Source organism: Aptenodytes forsteri, unplaced genomic scaffold, assembly GCF_000699145.1.
Source record: "Aptenodytes forsteri isolate BGI_AS27 unplaced genomic scaffold, ASM69914v1 Scaffold349, whole genome shotgun sequence".
Lineage (NCBI taxonomy): Eukaryota > Metazoa > Chordata > Aves > Sphenisciformes > Spheniscidae > Aptenodytes > Aptenodytes forsteri.
This window is the reverse complement of record NW_008794452.1, coordinates 4761044-4782174: the sequence shown is the minus strand read 5'-3', so window position 1 is coordinate 4782174 and position 21131 is coordinate 4761044. Positions and strand designations below refer to the sequence as shown.

The 21131-nt window shown below is 47.3% G+C and overlaps 1 protein-coding gene across 1 annotated transcript in view; it reads left to right on the top strand.

Moving 5' to 3' along the window:
• Positions 1–21131, top strand: part of CDH23 (cadherin related 23) — a 208079-nt gene that overhangs the window by 21061 nt on the left and 165887 nt on the right. Inside the window, exon 3 of the mRNA XM_019474917.1 lies at positions 19178–19320. Coding sequence (XP_019330462.1) covers positions 19178–19320 — 143 coding nt within the window. The remainder of the gene's footprint in view (positions 1–19177; positions 19321–21131) is intronic.

Here is a 21131-nt window from a genome sequence, read left to right as displayed (position 1 = left end):
CCCTGAGAAACTCACAGAGGAAAGTTATGTGCCTGTCTTGGAAACCATCTCACTGAGAACATCTTTTTGGAGCATCCCGTGAGGTTCAGGTGGGGAGCTACTTGGGGTCCTGGCTCTCATTTGTATGCATGGTGGGCTTTGCCTCTGGCAGCCCACCAAGCTGTTTCTGCTGCCAGTCCGTATCCAACTCCACAGCTAATCCTGGCTTGGGCCGGTTTGTTTGATTAGTTCGAGCTGTTGGGCTGTGAAATTGCCACCCAGTCCGTGGTAGCTCCCAGTAGGTGTTTTGCCTCGACCTGCTCTAAGGCTCGCTGCACCTGCAAATGGCTGGGCTTCTTGACCTGTTCCTCACCAGCTCCTCCTGTGTCTGTCATGAGCCTTGGTGGAGAGAGGAGTGTAGCAGCAGAAAGGCTGTGAATGGATTTCATATCCGTGTCCTCAACATGCTTAGAAATAATAGGGTCAGTGCTCCCCTGTTTGTCCCAAATGCTTTGGTTTCCAACAGGGACAAGGGCAACTTGTGGGTAAGCAAGTCCCAAACACCTTTATAACTTAAACACAAACTGTAAGCCCTTAGGCTTTCCCATGGCCTTCTTTACCTTCTTCACAAAGACTTCATTCAACACCACAGTCGAATGCCCGTGTTCAAAACAAGGTACAAAGGAGGAAGAATAAGAAACTGAGAGAGCAGGAGGTAGTCCATTCCTCAGTGGTGCAGTTCTGGTGATGGGGCCTGAGCTTTATGGCCAGCTACTCATACAAAATCAGTCGGCAAATAGGTCCTCTATGTGCTTTTACGGCCTTTGATAGGTATGTGCAACCAACGCAGAGGCACATGCAGTCCAGTATTTTCTTTGGCCAGAGCAAATCCAGTGGTTGGTCGGATCCAAGCTATGCTTGGGAAGTTGGCAACACAAACTTTCAAAGGGCAGAGAAAACTTCCCATTAGCATTTTCTTAGCTAAATTTGCTGACCTGCAGGTCAGCTCTAATCTGAGGAGCAGTAGTTAGTAACACATTCCTCTCCTGCGTCAACCCCACGGCTTTTTTTCCTCTCCTTGAAACCTCCCACCATCACCAGCCCAGTCATCTGGTAGCAACAGTGACAAAACAGGGTGTACTGTAGATAACGAACGTGGGTAGCTGCTCCAGTGACTGACCCTGCTTTGAGCAAACAGGCAGTGCTCGCTAGTATGTTGCCAGCATCAGAGGAATGTCTGGGAAATCTTTAGGGGGAAATCCCATCGTAGAGAGACTATGCAGTGTGACTGCGCTGTCTTTGGATGACAAATATGTGGGGTTTTGTTAATGTGCTGAATGAAGTTGTATTTTCAAGGTTTACCCCGATTTCTACGGCACCTGTTGGCTGTTGGAGTTGCAGTACTAGTCAGGCTACAAAAATAATAGCGTGGTGCTGACAGTGAAATATAAACAAACAGCAGCACCCATGAACTCCTTGATGGTATTTGTGCATAGGAAGGTGTAGCCTCATGCATCAAATGTCTTGTGGCAATGGATTCCTGATCCTTGAAAAGGAAGGGTTGGAGGGAGTGGATAATTGTTTGCAAACCTCTCAGCTGAACACGAGCAGGTGAGACTTGATGTGCTGGGTCAGGTGGTAGATTCTGTGTTTCTGTGTATATATGTTTACCCAATCCATGGAGGATGTGGAGTTAGGGATGGGGGCGCTCTCAAACCAGGGTGTGCTCTTCCTCCTCCGTGGGAGGCTGCAGCTGAGGCTCTGCTGGTGAAACATGCCTTCCCACCGAGCAGATGGGATCTGTGGCAGTGCTTGGGCAGCCCAAGGCTGAGCACGCTTGCTGGTGGCTATCCCCCTCCCATGCTCTCCTGCGTGCCCTTTGTTGGGGGCCAAGGTGGCTGAGAAAGTTTCTTTGCACTTACTGCCCAGGAAAAGCGACCTTCAGGCAGAGTAGTTATTGGGCAAAAGGCTTCCCCGACCGTGACAGATTTGACTATAAATCTCCAGTATTAATGCCCAGGTTCCCAAGGTCTGTCATCCTGCATGCCGGCGAGGCATGTGAGTTGCTCAAAAACAACGTACCAACTCATCAGTCATTTTGGAGGCATGTCAGAAAGCTGTTTCTGCAAGCAGGGAGGTTGAAGGAAGCCTGTGAAGCATGCTTGTGTGGGGGTACGTGGGAGAACATCCTCAGCTGGGAGCATGCACAGGCACCCCACAGAGGTCCTGAGCCCTATAACTGCCCAGGGTGGGGGGTTTCATCCACCACACTGTCCTCTACTCTTTTCAGTACTTTGTCTCTCTGTTATACCCCAAATTGCCCTGCACCCTTCGGGAGCAGGCTGCAGGTACTGCTTGAAGCCGTGCATTTTCCTTCAGCATGCAGCTGTGCACACCCAAACCAGGCTTGCCTTTGCAAGGGTCGCTGCCGGTTCAATGCCGTGTTAGCAGCAAATAATGCCAGCATCCAGCCAGCTGCCACCTGCTGCAGAAGGACAACTCTGTTGCAAGTGGTGATGATACTGTGTTTGGGTTTTTTTGTGGCTGTCTTCAGGAATAATTCTGAAAGAGGAAAAGAGTGTCTTTTTTAAAATTATTTTTTCTTATGGAAAGAGTCAGACTGGTTTTAAAATAGACTCAGCATGAGTATCTCTTATTGGTACAGGTATTAAGTTAGTTATGAATTTCTTGCACTTTGGGTCCTAGGAAAATCCTTCCCTTATTCCTTTCTCATTCACTCTTGGTTAATAAGGCTTATTAACACTCTTTAATAACGACAGATATAATCTCAGCCCAAATTTGAGGAAATTTTGGGAGCTACGTAGGCCAGGGTGCTCTCTGCATCCTGCCAAGGACAAGGGCTAGAATAAAGGACAACCAAAAGAGAAGAAGAATGGCTGTCCTTTAATGGGAAGGAGGATAAGAGGTGCATTTCTTGCTGTTGGCAGGAAAATGCTCACTGCCCATAAAGAAGCACTGTATGTGAGTGCTTGTGGCATGGTTGGGTTGGTGGAGTGAGTATGTTTTGGGTTTTTCTTTGAGATTTTTAGCTGTGTCTCATGCTATGGAGATTGCCAGCAGCTGCCAGCTACCAGGGTAATGTCCATGGGGCTGCAGGATTGCTCATCCTTTCAGGTCTGATGCACTAAGACTCACATCCCCATGAGGCCTTCTGTAGAGCCAAGGGGCCAAATGGCTGGCCATGGACTCACAGTCTGCAAATCATAGTTTCAGGTGGAGAGACTAGGGTGGATTTCCTTTGTCCAAGAAATGGTTAAATAGCATAGGAAAGGTTCAGCTCTGGCAAATGGGTTTTCCCAGTTAAAACCCTTAGCGCTGAGCTGCCCTGTCCATGCTTCCATTGTACCCTGGGGAGAAAGGCACACATTGTTTAGATCCTGCTCTTCCTCATGGGAATGTTGCTCTGAGCAGGTATCGCTTCCAGACCAGGTCCTCGGCCCCTCTGGCACGTGTTTGCAGCGCAGTGTTATTCAGCGCAGCACTGTGCAAAGCCCTTCAAGAGAAGGAGGCTGAATTTGCCTGCAGGAGCTGGTGGCATAAGCATGGATCGCCGAGAGGGCGCTTGAGAAGCACAGGGAGGTTTCTGAGATGCTGTGAAGGGGCTGGTTTTGCATGCAGTTAGAGGCTGGTGCTGCCAAAGGGGCTGGAAAAACACTCAATGTACGTGACGCAGCTGTCGGGGCAGAGGTGGCTGGGACTTGTCTCTGATGTGTACAAGTAGCTGTTGGCAAGTAGATGCTGAATTCAGTGGTCAATACCCATTTCTTCCTCAATCAGGGCTTCAGGGGAAAAAGAAGCTTTGAAAGTCTTTACTTTAAGCAATTGAAAGAAAAAGCCTAAAACTGTGACTTATTGGATCACTTTTCTCTTCATAGATTTCCACTTTTAGAACAGCCTGTGAAACCTCAGTGATTGCTTTCTTTTTGCCTTCAAACAACCCGGCAGCTGGGATTTAGCATGGAGTTTTCAGTTTGGATTTTAAAATTTTATTTGTTTTTACGTATGACTAAGGGAGTTTTTTTTGAGCGCTGGCTGGTTTGGACACCAGGTGAGGGGTGCATAGACTCAGCCCCCGCCTTGCAGCTCTGACCCAGCTTGCAGAAAGAGCTGCAGGCAGCCAGGCTGTCACAGGTCACCTTGGCATGGGGAATGTCCCAGGCTGATGTGTGCCTTAGGTTGGGGGTTCTGCTGGGGTGACCGACGTGGTGACTTGGGTGGAGCTCTTGTGAAGCCTTCTGTTGAACATGGCAGCGCAGTGGGGTAAAGGACCAGGAATGCAAGGTCTTCCACTTGGTATCTCTTAAAATTGGGTCATCTGGCTGGTCTTCTGCCTGTCCCTAAAGTGAATGTAACACTATAGAGAAATGGCAGCTTGTAAAAGTAAGCGGTGGATGAAAACTGAGTGATCCCTGCTGACATCCCCGGGACAGGGTCCTGCCTGCTACTGTTCACCTGCCTCATCCCACGTAGCTTTAGGTCTGCAACATGAGGGTTTTGCAAGCATCGCCGGTTCCCTGTGCAACGTTTGCTTCCCTATCTTCTTAACATGGTGACAAAGATCACAAAAAACCTATTTGACTTCTCCTAAACATAAAAATTGTCTTGATCTTAAACAGTAAAGACTTACCTGGGGTGTTGAGTGCCCCTCACCCTCTGCCAAAATGCAGCAATCTCTGGAGCAAAGCTTGGTGGCAGCAAGGGAGACAACTGCCTTGGAGCAACATGGTGTAGAAGACTAAAACTGTTCTTGTAGGAGGATTTGTGATTTTGGACATGTCACATGTACTGTTTAAGCTACAATTTGTGGTACATAGGCAAGGAGGAGTCTGGGCTTGTTGCATGCCCCAGGGACTACATCAGTCTTGGAAATAGCCCTTCACTACTCTTTCTCACCCCATTTTTCTCTTGCTGCTGTGATGAAATTCCTGCAGCAAGCGTTCCCTCGCTGTTTTGAGTTTTGAGACAGAATGCACCTGGACAGATAGGATCCTGAATAAAGAGCCCCGTGGATGCTTGCAAGGTGTTGTGGAAACTACCGAGAGATGTTTTCACTGGTGTTTTGCATGAAGTCAATTAATACTGGTATTCAACTCTGTTTTTGTTCTCTTTGTGACAACTTCTGTGCAAGTTGTTTTGTATTTTTAAGGAAATTCAGGCAGGCTGAATGCTCTGCGTTTGTGTGAGGATATGTTTTTGTGCAGGTGCTTCCACAGACCCTTGGAAAGCTCTTTCTGGAGGTACATTGCATTCCATCAAGATGCAAAGGCGTTCCCACCTGACCACTTAGAGCAACAGTTGTAGGAGCATTTAGCAAGAAATCTTTTGTCTGAAATATGTTTTTAATAAACTATTCACTGAATATATTCAAACAACAAATAAATTCCTGCAAATCCAAGTCTATTTGCAGACAACTCACAAATGAGAGAGGCTAAATTAATTGAACGCTTTAGTCACTAGGGATAATGGTCCAGCTGTAACAGAGATCTCCAGATGTTTGTCTGCAGAAGAGTATGCTTTCATAGGAAAAGAAAAACACTCGTGGGTATATTAACTCAGAAACAAGTTTACAGCTGTGTGCTTGTGTGCTCTGCCTTGCACTCCCACCAGCGACTGCGGAGCTCTGTTCTAAGGTTTCCTCTTGCAATAAACAGCCTCTTTATTTCTCTCTCATTGTCCTCCTGGCCACATTTAGACATCTGTGACGTGCAAAGTGAGGTAATTGTCCTGTGAAAGCCTCCCAGGCTTCAACAAATATCACCCTCACTGTGCTCCGGGGTGTACCACGTGTTGCAAGTACAGCTGGACTGCTGCTTCTTCCAGTTTAGGCTGTTGCGGCTTGACTTTTCCCTTTTATTTGGGTGGGTTTGCTGCACAGGACTATAGGTTGGGAGAACAAGATGCTGTGTGTTATGTTATGGCTGCTAGGAGCTTGCAGGGATGAGTGGAAGAGTTTTGGTGGTTGGAAAGGGGGGACGCTCTTGATTTAATTTCATCTATAGACTTGAGCTCTGCCCAACTTCTACCGAAGGAGTTTGGCTTTATCAGTGCTTTAGAGTCATCAGTCCAGTGCGCTCCATCCATTTCCCTCGGTCTTATTTTGTTTCTGTTGTTAAACAGCCCAAGCTGGTTTTGAAGCCCTGTAACCAAAGTGCCCCATTACTCACAGGCAAGAGGACAATAGAACATGGGGCCGCTCTTAAATGTCTCTCCACGTTGGTGTCATTAATAACCGTAATGCTGGCATCACTTGCTCCTAAATAGCCTCATTTATCAACAAGCAATTTACTGCAGCGCTGTGGCGGGGACGCAGATAAGCTTGTGCCTCAGATACCCAGGCACCACCTGCCAAGTCTCTCCCTACCTTCTCTTTGGCATTTGAGAGGGAGGGAGGCATGGTAGGAAATGCTCCATCCAAGATGTGGCAGGCGTTGCCAGCCCCAAGGAGTTGGGTTGCGCTCAGAGGAAGGCGGCTTCAAGGCCAGGACTGGTGGACAAAGGGGTTGATGAGTTGCACACGTTATATTTCCCCAGGCTGTCACCTTTGTGGAGAGTCTTTCAAGTGTCTGGTTGTTTCTCTTGGTTCTCTTAAGGGTTTCTTCTGCTTTTCAGGGGGTGAGAAGAGCAGGAAATGTAACCTTTCCAAAACTGGCCACGTTGAGCTTCAAATTTCTGGCCCATTTCTGTGAGTCTTGCTTTTACTGCAGCTGTATCTTGGAGATCAAGAGGTGCTAACTCAACTCCAGATAGATAAATCAAGAAGGGGTTTCACTGCATCTTCATTATAACCAGGCAGAATCCATCACCCAGCACATGTTTTGAAACCTCAGAGAGTTACTGTGACAGTCCAAGGCCAATTTGCTTATGGATCTGAAGTCTGCAGACAAAAATCTGACTGCTGGCTTTGGCCAGTCAGTGGGACTTTGACACACAAACCAAAGCACGCTTGTGCTGGAGCAAAACCTCCTGCAATATTTGGGCTGAGGATGGCTATGTTTATTTGTTCCCCTGAACCATTCAGAGAGCGGAGCAGCTGGGCCATAGGCAAGCTGTAGCACTAAAGGTTTTGCATTCCCTGTGAGACTGAGAGCCTCGGGGATGTTTCATCTTTTGTAAGGCACAGATGAGATTTCAAACAAGACGTGAATGAATCCCGCTCGAACTTCACTTACGCAAGTCAAATTTGCTGACGGGTTTTTTTCTTTTCCCCATTCATATTGATCAGCTCCTCAGCTTCACAGGGTTGCTGGCGGAGGAAGCGGGCTCTCAGGCAGCACTATTTCAGAGGTGGCATTTTACACTCTGGCTCATCCCTATTACTGGAGCACAGCTGGCGTCATACAGATGCGCCATTGATGGAGCAGTTCACTGATGTTCGCATGACTTCTCCGTTAGCATTGCTGGCATCATTGCCTTACTGTCCTGGGGGTGTCTTGCAGTCCTGCTCAATGGACCTGGTCCATAGGCATTGCAATCTGACGAGCTTTATCTCTGACCTCATATTAATTGCAGAACAGCTTCTCTTTTCTACTTAACACAAAGCTATGTTACCTTGTCTGGGTAAGATGCAAACTACCGTGTGTGTCATCTTACTCATAAATCATTTATTTACACCAAGTAGCAAAGTACTTCATTAACTAGACTTCTGGGGTCCTGCTTTTCTTCTGTTTGCCCTGGTGTATTTCTAGAAAGCTTGGTATGGCCAAAGAGAAACAATGAACTCGAGGATGCTGGGTGAGCTGCATCTTCCAGTCTCCTCTGAACCTCCTGCTTTCTGCACTGAGTGGGAGATTGCAGAGGGCATGTACCCCTCTTTTTCCAAGTTGAGGTGACTCCCATCTGAACGATCTCAGTGGAGCTTCTGTTAGCTCATTGCATCCACTAAGTAAAAGTAATCCCTGGAGCTAGGATTTGGTTTCAGTCCTCACTACTGTCCCAGCCAGCAGAGCTGGTTGATGCTCTCTGGACATACAGTAACTCTTAGTCTTCCACCTGCTCTGGACCTCCCTTTCTGGGAGGCACGGCAACATCTTGTATGCCTCGGTGGCATGTTTTCGCTCGATTATCCCCTAGGCAAGCTTTGTCTAATCTTTCCTAGTGAGAGTGTGTGGCTTGCTTCAGCTGGTTACCCAGTCTTTACGCTCAATGGAAAGATGCCTCTGAAAATATGGGTGCTCAGCATCCCTGCTGCTACTTGGTTTTAGCTGGCAAGACACCTCTCAGTAGTCAAAAAGGGTGGCTGCAACAGGTCACCTACTGAAATGGTTTCTTCTGACCTGTGAAGCTCTTTGCATGGTGTCTTGGTTTCTCTGGCAGGATCAGGAGTCTCGTTATCTCTGTTCTTGCCAGCTGGCAGTCAAAATACAAGCTTGCCTGGCTCTGTTTAGAAAATTAGTCCTCTGCCCTTCTGCTCCCCAAATGGGACTGACCCCAGCACTATGGTGCTGCTGATTTAGTCTCTGTGCTTGTTTGTACAACTTGTTTGGTCAGTTGGCATAGTTTCTACGAATCATTCTTGTTTCTGGAAGCACAGTGACCCTAACATCAGTCACTACAGAAAGCCCCCAGCCACGTGGTTCTGACCTCAAGATCCACGTTAATTTAGAGTTCACCCCAAGGAACAGCTTGGAGTGATTGCTTTAAAGGAGTTTTCCCAAAACCCTATCTTTGCACGTAGTCAGTAAAACTCCTGGGAGGAAGTCTCCTCGCTATGTCCATGAGGACCCTTAGCTGTCCCAAGAGAGGTGGGATGTCCTGCTCCCTGCTTGTGCTGATTGGCTAGTTCATGTTGATGGGATGGTGGGCGACCACGACTTTTAAAGAAAAAGGGTTGCAACCCTAAGGATGGACACTCAGCTTTCCTTAGTTCAGCTATTATTTTCATGAAACTTGTAGGAATGCTGTGGTTTTTGTGGTGCAAATCCTTCTCCCGTGTTGGGCTGTAACTTGCCAGGGAGGCTCCTGAGTTGTTGGGGAGAATGATGGTCGTGGTCATTGCTGGGAGTGCCTGCCGTTAAAGTACTCGTGCAGCCTCTGGTGGGTGGGTCGGTGAATTCACTGGGTGTCCCACCTACACGCGTGTCCATTTTTCAAGGTGTGGTCTTCTAAAAGCTGGCCATCAAGGTAAGTGTTGGTACCTCAAAAAGTTGCCTTCAAAAGTGGCATTTGGGGAGGGGGTTAAATATCTCACCAGTGACCAGGTGTCCCGAGTCCTCTGGTGGTCTCCACCTCCATCTTGGAGCTTGCACAGGCACTGGGGGGAAACCACAGTGAGGATGAAGGTCTCACCATCACTGATGATCTTGTTTTTCTGCCTGTTACGGAGCCGTGATATTCACGCAGAGGAGAACTGGGTGGCGTTTCCCTCCCTGCTGGTACTGTGACAGTTTCCTTTGCCCTATGAGTGTTTAGTTAAAAAACAAACTCTTTTCTTTTTGGAGGGAGGTAGGAAGGTCGGGAGAAGGCAGGAAGGAACAAAGGAAATATTGCTTATTCTTTCTGGGCTGTTTCTTATTTCAAAAATTAATTAGAAAAGGATATTCTATGGATTTAGGGTTTAAACTTTGTGTCAGAAATGTTAATCAAGACTGTATTAGCTAGATTTTCCTTGAGGAGTGAGTGGGGGGGGTTTACAAAGTGTTCAGGGTGTTTCAGAGACAGGCACGAGGCAGCGTGGAGCAGTACTCCTGGACATATTTGGCAGCACGGCCATGCAGAGGGAATGGGTTTGCCTTCACAGGTGGGGAGCACCCTCTTCCCGACTCCCCAGAGCTGCTAAAATTGGGGTTTGGATCTCATGTAGTCAGTGCTTCTGGGGCTATTCCAGGATTGTTTTTGTAGCATCTTTTCCAGGCCGGTTTTAAAAGCCCCCAGGCGACGTTGGGGCTTTCTGCCGTTATTTAACACCTCAGTAGATTTCACTGCTGGGAAGTTTCTGCTAACCCCAGATTTATGTTTTCCTTTGCTTTTTCAGTTCATCCTGCCTCCTCCCACCCGCCATATGCGTGTCTCGTGAGTAGTTGTTAGTCTCATGAGGGCAGCTCCAAGGAGCAAGGCTGCATCTAATACTTAGAGTTTTTCAAGAATCCCCTTCCCCAGCCTCCTAGGCTAAGCTGTGTTGAATGACGAAGGTCTCTGTCTGATTTCCAACTGGCAGTGCTTGGAGATTAAAGCAATATTCCTGCAATGTTGGAATTGGAAATGTTCTTGCCTGCTTTGTATCATCTTGTCTATGCTCCTGAGAATTGCCCTGGTCTTCAGGAAACCTCAGGCTTTGTAAGGCGCTACACCGAGTGCTTTCCTGGGCTGACAGGACATCTTGTGCATTCCTGTCTTCAATTTACAGCTCTGCTGTAAAATACCAAGTTAATCTCGTGTGATTTCCCCCTTTATAACTCCCCGATGCTCAGTGCTTATGCTTCCCTTGGTGTTTATCCCCATCCCCCTTGTATTTATTCTGTAAGTTTACCAAGCACAGACTTCCTGCTCTGGAAAGTCTAAATACTTTAATTTCACAATTCCCCGCTGCTCCTCTTGTTCTCTGACCCTTCTGAGGCAAAAGTGTGAGTGAACCACCAGTTAATTTTCTTTAAAATTAGTTTAAAACTAAGTGCCTTGAATGGTTGACTCACCTGCAGATCTCATCCTTGTGATGGGGCTGCTCTTCTCACTTGTGCTCTGCCTGGGAATAGGATCACATCCCAGCTGGAACCGGCTCCTCTCCTTCCCCCTCCTGTTGTGGGGATGAAGAGGGAAGGACAGATATCAATAAAAGTGAATGAGAATTTTTGACAGAGCAGCTTCTGTGAGGGAACTTTTTTTTTATGGTGCAAACAATGGATGGAGAAGAATTTGCATAAAACTCATTAGAAAAAAGTACAAGTTTCATAAATCTTGTGATAAATTAATGTGATATCATTCCGAACATGATGTATTAATTTTAGGATGAAATGAATGGGTCTGTGATCATTGTTGGTAATTATGAGGCTCCCAGGCAGTTTGGAGAGGAAATTATTTTTAAGAGGGTTTTTTAAGTGCGGGAACCCTTTTCACACCGGGAATATCTTAACAAACCGAGACTCCTTCTTTTACAAGTAGTTTTTTTTCTTATTTTACTCTCCTGGGGGTGTGTGGTTTGGGGGGGTTTTTTTGATGCAATTGTATTTACTTCCCTCTTTCATGCTGATACAGCCTATTCCTTCCCAAACAAAAGGAAACAAAAGTCCTTTCAGTTTTTGCAAACTTATCCGTGTTCTCCCTTGTCCCAGGGACGGGCTGTGGGTTTTGTAGTGAACCGGAGGGCAGGAATTGCTGGATCCCTGCCTAAGCAGGCAGGGAGAAAGGAGAGGCAGGCACCTCCTGAGCCCGCTGCTGTATTTGCAGGGGTTTGCCCAGGGATGAGCATTTTTTTTAATCCTTTTTTTCCAGGCAGATCTGGAGATGCCACAGTGACGCTAAGGCATAGTGGTGATTTCGGCAGCAATATGCCAGCCTGGTTGGAGAGTTTTTGTTAATAAACCGCTGTCTCCAAGCCAAGGAGGTGCCAGTGAGTGAGCAAAGGCTGTGACCCCCATCCACTGCAAAGACACAACACCAGCATGAAGACATATGTTTTAAAGTGGTTTCGGAGAGCTTGCTTGATATGTGCGTTGCTGTAAGACCTGTTTGAAGGTTGATGGAGGGAAATTGCTCTGTCTTAACCGTGTTGATATAGGTGTTGACTTTAATTGGAAGGATGCCACTTCTCTGCCCGTGTGCATGCCAGCAGCCCAGTGACTGCGTGCACAGCCTCAGGTATTCCGTTTACTTTAATGATAATGTCAAGAAAGTTCAATATACCATTGGTTTTTGTATTTTTCCCCCCCTCTTATTTCTCTTGTAAAGTTAACTGAAGTGCTCGGAAAATAGCAAAGTAAACCCAAAAAGCCCTCTGTTATGGCTGTTCTTGGTGTGAACTCTTGGCTCTTCTTTACCTGCTGCTGCGCTCTTCCTTTTAAATAGCTTTAAACATCCTTTTAAATGTCTCTACAAGAGCTGGGGGCAACGAAGGCAGGCAATGCCTCTTTCTGAGGTTTACTGCCAGCTGTCAGGTCTGCTTATGGATTCCGTCTCGACACTGACTCCCCACTTAAAATAACTAAATGCAGCAGAGAAATTACAGGCTCTGTCTCCTGCTCTGGCTTTGAGCATCTGAGGAACTAGGAAAAACTCTCTGCTGTGCCTTTCACCTTCCCAGCTTGATAAACTCCCTCAGAAATGGTTTTGACTGCACAGATTAGTTTTCCCTCTTCTCTGTCACCTCTGTGTTTGGCTCCTTTCTTTCCCATACGTGATGGGTGATGGCAGTAGCGCACCTGGTTCCTGGACCAGCTTGTCCTGGGCTTTTTCCCCCATAATTGACGAAGACCTCTTGTTTTTCTGATGGCAGAAACTGCTCTTTTCTCCTTTATTTATTATGAGGCCCTTTTTAAAAGGTGCTGGTGTCTCCCTGTCCTTTTTCACTCGCTCTGCAGCACAGCAGTCGGAGCAGAGGCAGCCTTGTTGGTCAGGTAAGCTGATGCTTCTCAGCACCTGGAAAGAGAAGTGTGTAACGTTGAGCTCCGCTTGAATTGTAGGATCGGAAACTTTCTTTGCTGAGTTGTTCTGGAAAGTTTTGGCTCAAGTGGTTGAGCCCCTTTCTGAGAAGGGAGGCCAGAGAGTATCTGTTGAGTTTGTGTTTATGAAATGAGCTGGTAGCCACCTGCTTTGGGAGAAAGGCTTGGGGACGGATGAGTGGTTGCCCTTGTACCTGTGGTGTTGCTTTTAAGTATCCCTGAGCATACCTGAATTATGTTGGCCAGGGGGTAATCTCAGGGAGCTTGCATGGCATGAGTTTTGCTAACATTGTTCACCCAAGGCGTGCTCCAGCTGCAAGGAGCAAGGTTTTCCCTGCAGTAGCAGTCTAGAGCATGTGGTGGTTAGGCTCTGGGAGCCCACGTCTTCTGTGTAATCTATGGCCATCCGTGGCATGGACAGGGAAACTGCTCCAGGAGGCTGGGACCAACTGGGAGGAAGGCAGGAATGAAGATGGAGAGACCCGGGTGCCCGCAAGAGATTTCCTGAGCCCAATTGTGCTTTGGTTGCTCTCTTAGCCTCCCGCACCATGCCCACGCTCACATCCCCCCCCTTTGCATCAGGTGGGGTCTCCTGTGCACGCTCTGTCCCCAGCTTGGGGCTCGTCTTCTCTGGGAAAGCAATGAAGCCTCATCCCAAACATGGGAGCAGCTCTCACTTGCTGTAGCCTCCTGCTTGAAACTAGATTTTACTTTATTTTCCTTGCTAGGGAGTCACTGTCCTTTCTCTCCCTCACATTGCTCAGAGGTGGCATATTGTAGGATTGCTCAGCAGCACAGAAATATTGGCATTTCATCTTTTCTTTTAAAAAATCTCTGGGAAAACATCATGGAAGGGCTTTTTTTCTTCATTTGTTTTTTTTTCTGAAAGGTGAAAGAGAAAATGAATTACAGGCAAAGAAAAGGGAGCAGGTGAAAAATGATAAGAACAGGGTTTGAATTTCAAGATCAGATCCATCAAATCCTGACACCAAGTGCATCAGAGGCCAGCCTGCTGTGATGAACTGGGCTAATTGGAGATGCCTGTGCTGGGGCGACTGGGGCAGGAAGGGCAGGGCTGCTGGCTAGCAGCTAACATCAGCAGTGATTGTGGGAGAAGTGAACGGGACATGATTGTCCCATCTCCCTTCCAAGGAAGGAAGGAGGGGGAGGCAAGGAAATCTGGTGGCAGCTACTTCGGAGCAAAAGCGTGGCGGTGGCCTTCATGTAAGGGGACTCCTTGCTGCAGGCTGTGGATGCTAAATTGATTTTTATGTAAATACATTTGTGCTGGTTTGAGAAGTTGAATAGCAACTGAAGGCTTTCTGTGCCAGCTAGTGACCTTGGTCGAGCACCATAGGCACTGCTCTTGGCATAAGGGCTGTCTCCCTGCTGCTTCCCTCCCCCCGTGGCACTGGCAGGCTCTGGACCGCTCTTGGTAGCGGTGGCAGAAGATGAGGAGCCAAGAGGCTGCATGGTGACTGTGCCCACAGATACGATCCAAAGCTCGGGAGGGGTGAGAAACAACGAGCCAAGGAGAAACAGGCACTGGCTTTTAAAAGCAGGGATTAAAATGCTTTTAATATTAATGTGTAGCTGATGCCTAAAGTCTTGAGCCCAAACGCCAGCACAGTCCATGGAGAGATTACTGTTTAACTCCACTTGGGTATGGATCAGACCTTTTACGAGAGCATCTTATTAAGCAACTAATTAGAAACCTGCCCCTTCTGTTGAATCCCAGTACCCTCCATCCCACCCCACCCCATTCCTGTGCAGACTGTGTCAGCATCTTGTTCTGGCAGCTTCTTCATCCTCTGACTCTTTCCCTGGCCTTGGGGCTCAGCGCTTCCAAAACCTTCCAGGAGCTCTAGGATCTTCCCGGAGAGTTTGCTTTTTCTCCTTTCTCATCTGCCTCTTGAAAGCAAAACCAATTGAGAGGAATTGGAAGGGCACAGCCCCTTTGCCTACTTTCCTCCTTGGCAAAATGGAATGGCGAGAAAAATACACAGGTTTACCGCTGCAAGCAAGGTGCTGAGACAGGAGTTCCTGTAAAGGGGGGGAAAAGTACACCCCATAAAGCAGCCAAACCTAAAAAGTTTAATAAAATCCTAGCAGGAACAAAACAAGAAGCAACAACAACAAAAAAAAGCTCCCGAGGTCAGTCAAAGTTCAAGACTTGGAGAAAGAAGAAAATCTGTGTATGTGTGAGAAAGAGGGAGAAATAGCCGTGATTGAGAGAAAGGACGCAAAAGGAGACAAGATAAATTGTGATTATCTGGTGGAATCAAGACACTTAACTGCCCCGTCTGATTCCTGAGGGGAAACAAATGGAACCTATAACTTTGCACTGTAGAAGGATAATTTGTCCCTGTTTCCTCAGCCCTCGCCAGAGCCAGGTCGACACTTGGGCAGCTCAAACAGCATCCTCAGCATGGCCCAGGGAGAGCTGGGTCATGTTATTTTTCTCTGCAAGTGCCCTGAGAGGGGTTTCTGACAGATGTGGAGCTCCGTGGGCTCTGCATGCCTTGTCCAAGCGGGACCCTCTGCTTTTTGATGATTTCCTAGTGATACAGACACCCTTATGTGAAGGTGCTAGTGCTGCTTTTGCAATCCTTTGGCAATTCCCATGTTGCTTCCATGAAAGAGAGCATGGAGTCCAGCTGTGGAGCTGAGTATTGCTGGGTTGGGTGTTTGCCTTGGTCTGGCTTCACCTATGGGTGGGACAACAGTACCTTCCCTGTGATCACCCTGGAAAATGGGATTTCTTGTGGCCTGTTGAATGGTGACTGTGACCCAGATGCTCCAGCTGTGTGTGTTTGCCTTGTGCTGTCCAGCTAGTCTGCTCCTCCTCCCTTGGTGCAGTAAATTGAGAGGGCAAAAAAGATATGGGAGGAAAAGTAGGATTAAATAAATTGGTGCTAAAGGAATTGGTGGAAGGTAGCTCACAGAAACTTTTGTTGTGGTGGTGAAAGTGGTGAAGGAGCCGAGCATGCTCCGCTGCGATCCTCTCTCACTGCATCCTGCACGCCTGGTTTACACCACGCACCTAAACTTAGCATTCTCCCTGGGTAAAGCTTGCAAAAATCAGAGTAACAAATGACAAAGCGATTGTGAAGTCTCATTTCTTATTTCAGGGAGCTGTTTCTCATTATCTTCTATTTAGTTTGTTATTTTGATCTGTATTTTATGCAATTTTTTTTCTATAATGAATTGGGAGGTGCTCCTAAGTTAGGATGGTGATTACTGGCTGATGGGACAGGTAAGAGAATGGGTAAAATAGCTCTTAATTTTTGGTGCCTCACTTGTGAGGGTTTGTTTAAAATGGTATTTTCCTGTGATACAGGAAAACAACATGCAGCTTACACTTTAATGTTTTGAGCTGCCCTATTTATGTCCTAATGAAGTTTCTTGTTTCTAACAAATAAAAAGAAAGAAAAGTTGAGGAGGGTATAGGTGCTGCATGTTCCCTTTTCCTCTTTTTACCCACTAAATCTGTCCTTGATTTTGATACGCCTGGACCAGAGAGCAGTCAAGCCCAGCATACTGTTTCACAGGCATCTAACTTTGCACGTCTGCAGACTGGCAGGAGCGAGAAATGCAGGTGTGATGATGCACTCTGCCCAGAAATGCCTTGCCTTGTTCTCCAGGTTATCCTGAATTTAGGAACTAAATTCCCTGACACTGGGAGGTAGCTGTAACACAAAGAGACAGAGAAGAGTTAAATGTTTGTTTGCTGGCTGATTTCTTTTTTTTTTGTGCAAGTGGGTTTGCAGCACACAAACCATGAATGCGACTATGATTAGAACAGGGTGGGACATGGTTTTCCTATTCAGCAGGATTTTTAACATTGTTTCCCTTCCACTGAGGGAATGCAACCAAGACTTTTTAGAGTTTGAAGTATTTGCAGTTCCCCAGGGAATTGCAGATACCCTGTTGATCTAGGGCTTTTGAATGAGATGTAAACAGCGAAAGTCTGTTTCTCCCATTAAATTTGGCAGAATAGAGAGGTATGAGCCTGGATTTATCTTGGCCTAGTTACTGGCTTTCACTGCCATGGGGACGGTCACAGTCTTGCTTCTTTCCTGGGGCAAAGAAACCTTTGCTAAGGATGGCTTCAGATGTCCTCCAAAATAAAACCAAGCTAGTAGCTTGTTTCATATCAAGGCTCCGAGGTTTGAGAAAGTGTAGGGTCACTTTGTATCTCCACTGTTGGCTTCACTGAAGAGACAGGAACACTGCAGATCAACTGGCTGATCACAGTGGTTTGGATAAGGACTCTTGTTTTCAGGTCTTTGTCCAAAATGTCTTTGATTGTGACCCGTCACTTGCTTGCACCTGTGTTGGTGGAAGGAATTTTTTTTCCCCAGTGGTTAATTGTAGTTGCTGTTTTTAAAACAACTGATATTCTTTCTTCTAACAGAAATTCGTCTAGGTTTGGGCACTGAGTCTTACTGTTCTTTCTTGCTCTGGAATAGTCATCTTAAGTCTTACATTTTGTCATCTTCATAGATGTGCTTGAGATCCTGAGTCATCTCGCTGCTCTTTGTCATAAATGAAGCAGTTTGAGCTTTTAAAACCTTTGTTAAGTGTAAAGTATTTTTGCTAGCTCTTGAATGTTTATGGCATCCTCTTGCATCCAGTCCCGAAGACGGTGCGGCCAGCCAAGCAGTTTGCAGAATTGCACTCTTGGTAGAACCGGCTATATACCCCTAAAGTCACTCCTCCAAGAGCCCAGACTGCACCTGGCTCTACCAGCCAGGGCATGGAAAGAGCTCCTTGCATGCTTGGACCCCCAGCCCTTCCAGACTGGCTGGTTTTGGGATGCCCTCCTCTGCAGCTGTGGTCCACCAGCTTTTTTCGAGGGTGTTTGGAGCGGGGTCATGAAAACCGATTTTTTACCAAACAAGCCCCAATTACCAAGCGCTTCACCTGGCTGCTTGGTCCTCCCTGTTATTTCCCTTGCTGTCACCCGAGTTTGTACCGAGAGCAATTTTACGTTATGCTAGGATGTCCTCCTGACCACGGTCGGTGGCCTTGGGACCTGCCAGACAGCTGGGTCCTCACTCAAGCGTGCTTCGTCGATGTTGTACAGCACTAAATTTTTAATCAGAAAGTCACGCAGTGCTAAATCAAATGCCTTACAAAAGTCTATTATTTCTTCACAGTTACCTTTATCTGCCAAAATTGTAATCTCATCAAAGAATAAAATCAGGTTTGTTTGACAAGGCCTATTTTCCATAAAATCATGTTGACTGTCGTTAATTATGTTCCTATCGTTTAATTCTTTATTAATGGAATCTCATATCAGCTTTTTTCGTTATTTCCGCCATGATTGATGGTCAGGCCCATCGGTCGGTAATTGCCTATGTAGCTCTGCTTGCCAAGCTGTGCTGCCACATTTGCCCTCCAGTCTGCCAGAGCTTCCTTCCTCTTCCCAGATGGATGAAATTTTGGCATCTGTTCTCCTTGGTCAGATGATTTGGGGTCGTAGGGTGCTCTCGTACTGCCAAAGACAGCTCACGCAGAGGTTGTCCACCCCCCCCATCCTTGGGGCCAGGTGGCCAAGGGGATCTCCTGTCCTTATCTCCACCTACCAGCTTTTTTCCTCCTATTTTCTCCCCTGTCCTGCTGGGGAGGGGACTGAGAGCAGCTGGGTGGGTGACAGGCAGCCAGCCATGGTCAACCCACCACACCAGACTTTGAATGTGCTCAGAGGTTTCGTGGAGAGGCCCAAAATGATCCGAGGAGGTTCTTACGGGGCTGAAATGAGGCTCCAAGGGTGGTGGCCATCCCTTGCTTTCAGCGCAGCAGAAGTCGTCCTGCTCTGGGAGTAGCGTGGAGATCACAAACAGGACACACGGCTCCCACGCAGCAACTTCAGAGGGTCTGGGTTGCCTCTTGGGTGCAGTCAGGAAGAGTCATTTGCAACTGCATGCCCGTGAGGGATGGTTGAGCAAGGCCTGTGTTGGCTGGGATATTCAAGATGCTGCAGAAGATGGTTTCAAACATGATTTGGTAGAAGATAGTGATGGATTTGTCCCAGCATCTCTCATGCTCTCTGGATGTGTTGGTTCCACCTATGTCAGAGACCAGCACTTGCTGCAGCTGCGGTGTTTTAAAACAAACCCCAGGTCTGTGTCTGGCTCCAGGCCCTGTAGGCCTCACATCTGTGCTTTTGGCCTTGGGATGTTTGCTTTTAACCTGGAAATGTTGTATCTGTTGGTGGTGCCCCTTGGCGGGGGAGAGCGTGATGGAGGCTGGTAGGTGCTTACCCAGAAGAGTCATGGGTTCCTCCACTGTCTCTAGTGCCTGAGATGGCCATGCTTCTGCTGAGCTAATGTGACTCTTCTGATAAGGGCGAGGGAGGAGAGGAGCTGTGGTACAATTTATGTGTGTTAGAGAGAACAGTGGGACCATGCACAGCTTGACTCCCCTTGCTCTGCTGTATAAATGTCTGAGGCATTGTAGCACCATGGGAAAATAGTTTGGGGATGACTTAAGGGAGGAAGGCAGAAGACCTAAGTATTTTCAGGATTTCTTCCCTTCTGTCCTGTTTTGCTCATGATTTCTTTTCTCTCCGTCTCTTCCAGGTTCCTCAGTGACTCAGCTGCTGGCCCGGGACCTAGACAACGACCCGCTGGTCTTCGGAGTGGTTGGGGAGGAGGCCAGCCGGTTCTTCGCAGTGGAGAGCGTGACCGGTGTTGTCTGGCTCAGGCAGCCCTTGGACAGAGAGGTGATGCTGCTTTCTGCTGAGAGCATCCTCTGCTGAGGGGAGGGGGAAAAAAGTCTCCGCTGGGATAAATGGTGGCCTCTCCAGCTTTTGTGGCAGCTGAGATGCAGCCTGGGTGTTGCTCCCCCACGGAGTCAGGAATCTAGGCGTCTGATGTGTCCCCATTGGGCTCTGTCCCTAGCCACCCTGTCACTGTGGGGACAGAGGTAGTAAGCAGGGTGCTTTGGTTTGGTCTGGCTTGTTGGTTTTCCTGGATCCCAGAATAAAATCTGTGAGTTCAAAAGTAAAGAAAATAATAAATGGAGATGATCTACCAAAGAGCAGGATGCTCATACATTCAGGGAAATTTATAGGCTCCTTCTTTAAATCTACATTCCAATTAAATCCTTTACTATTTAAAACAATGTGTGAAGAGATATGAGGTATCCCTGCTTATTCAATCTCATCATGACTTTTCATCATCTTGTGGATTCAGGCTGCTGGATGCTAAATTTGGCAAGATTCTTGCCTCGAAGCTGTTTCATGCCACTATTTTCAATGGTAGTTTTGGTGTGCAAAGACAGGGTATCCCATCCAGGTGTGTGTTTTACAACGGCCCTGGCCCTTGCTGCGTTTCTGGAGCGAGGAGGAAGGGATAGCACAGGTACTTGGACAGGAGCTTGGTAAGACTGGGAAAATACTATACAATTTGGGCAACATGCTTAATTTCCCTGTGCTCCTGTGCTTAGCACTTCTTTTGCCAGCGGCAGCGTTGTGAAGATAAAACCCATTAACACACCTCAGGCGCTGGCAGTCCCGGTCAGAGCCAGCCAGATGTGGGGATGTGAAGGAGCAGAGCAGTGGATGCTGCTCAGGCTGGGTGAAGGCAAACCCAATTTCACAGTGTTAAGAGCGAGGCTCTGGAAAAACGAAGCATTTTTCTTCACCCCTCTCCCCTCCGCCTCCCTGTGCCAACAGCTGCTGGCATGAGTCATAAATCTTCTCTTATTCAAATGCCTACCGCTTCCCAATACTTATGATAACATCCTTAAGCCAAGGAGGGTGATCAATAGATGTAGGTGGCTTTTGGTGGAGGGTGGGAAGCGAAGGAGTTGAGCAGAGCTTGCATGCGTGGCCAGGCTGAACCAGGAGAGGAGCCTGCGCCCATCAGCTGATCCCAGGGGCTCAAAGTCAGCGATACATGGAAGAGGGTGAAGACAGACACGTGCATAGCTTGGTATGGATAAGGGAAAGGTGTAAATGACAATGTATGGTGGAGGAAGCAGGATGGCGTGAGAGGGAAGGGATGGAGGTGGACAGCACACTGGGAGCAGAGAACGCTGGCCTGGATGCATGCAATCAAGAAGTTAGGGGAGAGAAAGCCATACAAGAAAAGTGGTGGGGAAAGAAAAGCAAGAGATCAATTCTTGTATAATGGAGAAGAAAGAGAGAGACTTGAAAAGGGAGAGGGAGTCATAGTAAGGTAAACGATGCAGGAAAAGGGAAAATAGAGAAAAGGAGGAAGGAGTGAATGTATAGAGGCAAAACAATTTTTAAAAGATTTTTTTCACTCCCACAAAGATTAGAAGGAAAACAGTTTTTTAAAAAAAAAAAGACAAACCCCAAGTCTAAAAATAAGTATGTGCTAAAATGAAGGGTGGAGACAGAAATTAGCATATGGCAGCTCTCTTTGATTATTTTATCAAGTTTTTAAAATTAAATGCTCAACAGGTTGTTTCTTCTCTCCTGTTTCTCCTTTCTTCCCTACTGCTTTGTCCCTCGCGGTGGCACTGATGGGTAGGGGGGAAACGGGGGGGGGGTGAAAGATGCTGGCC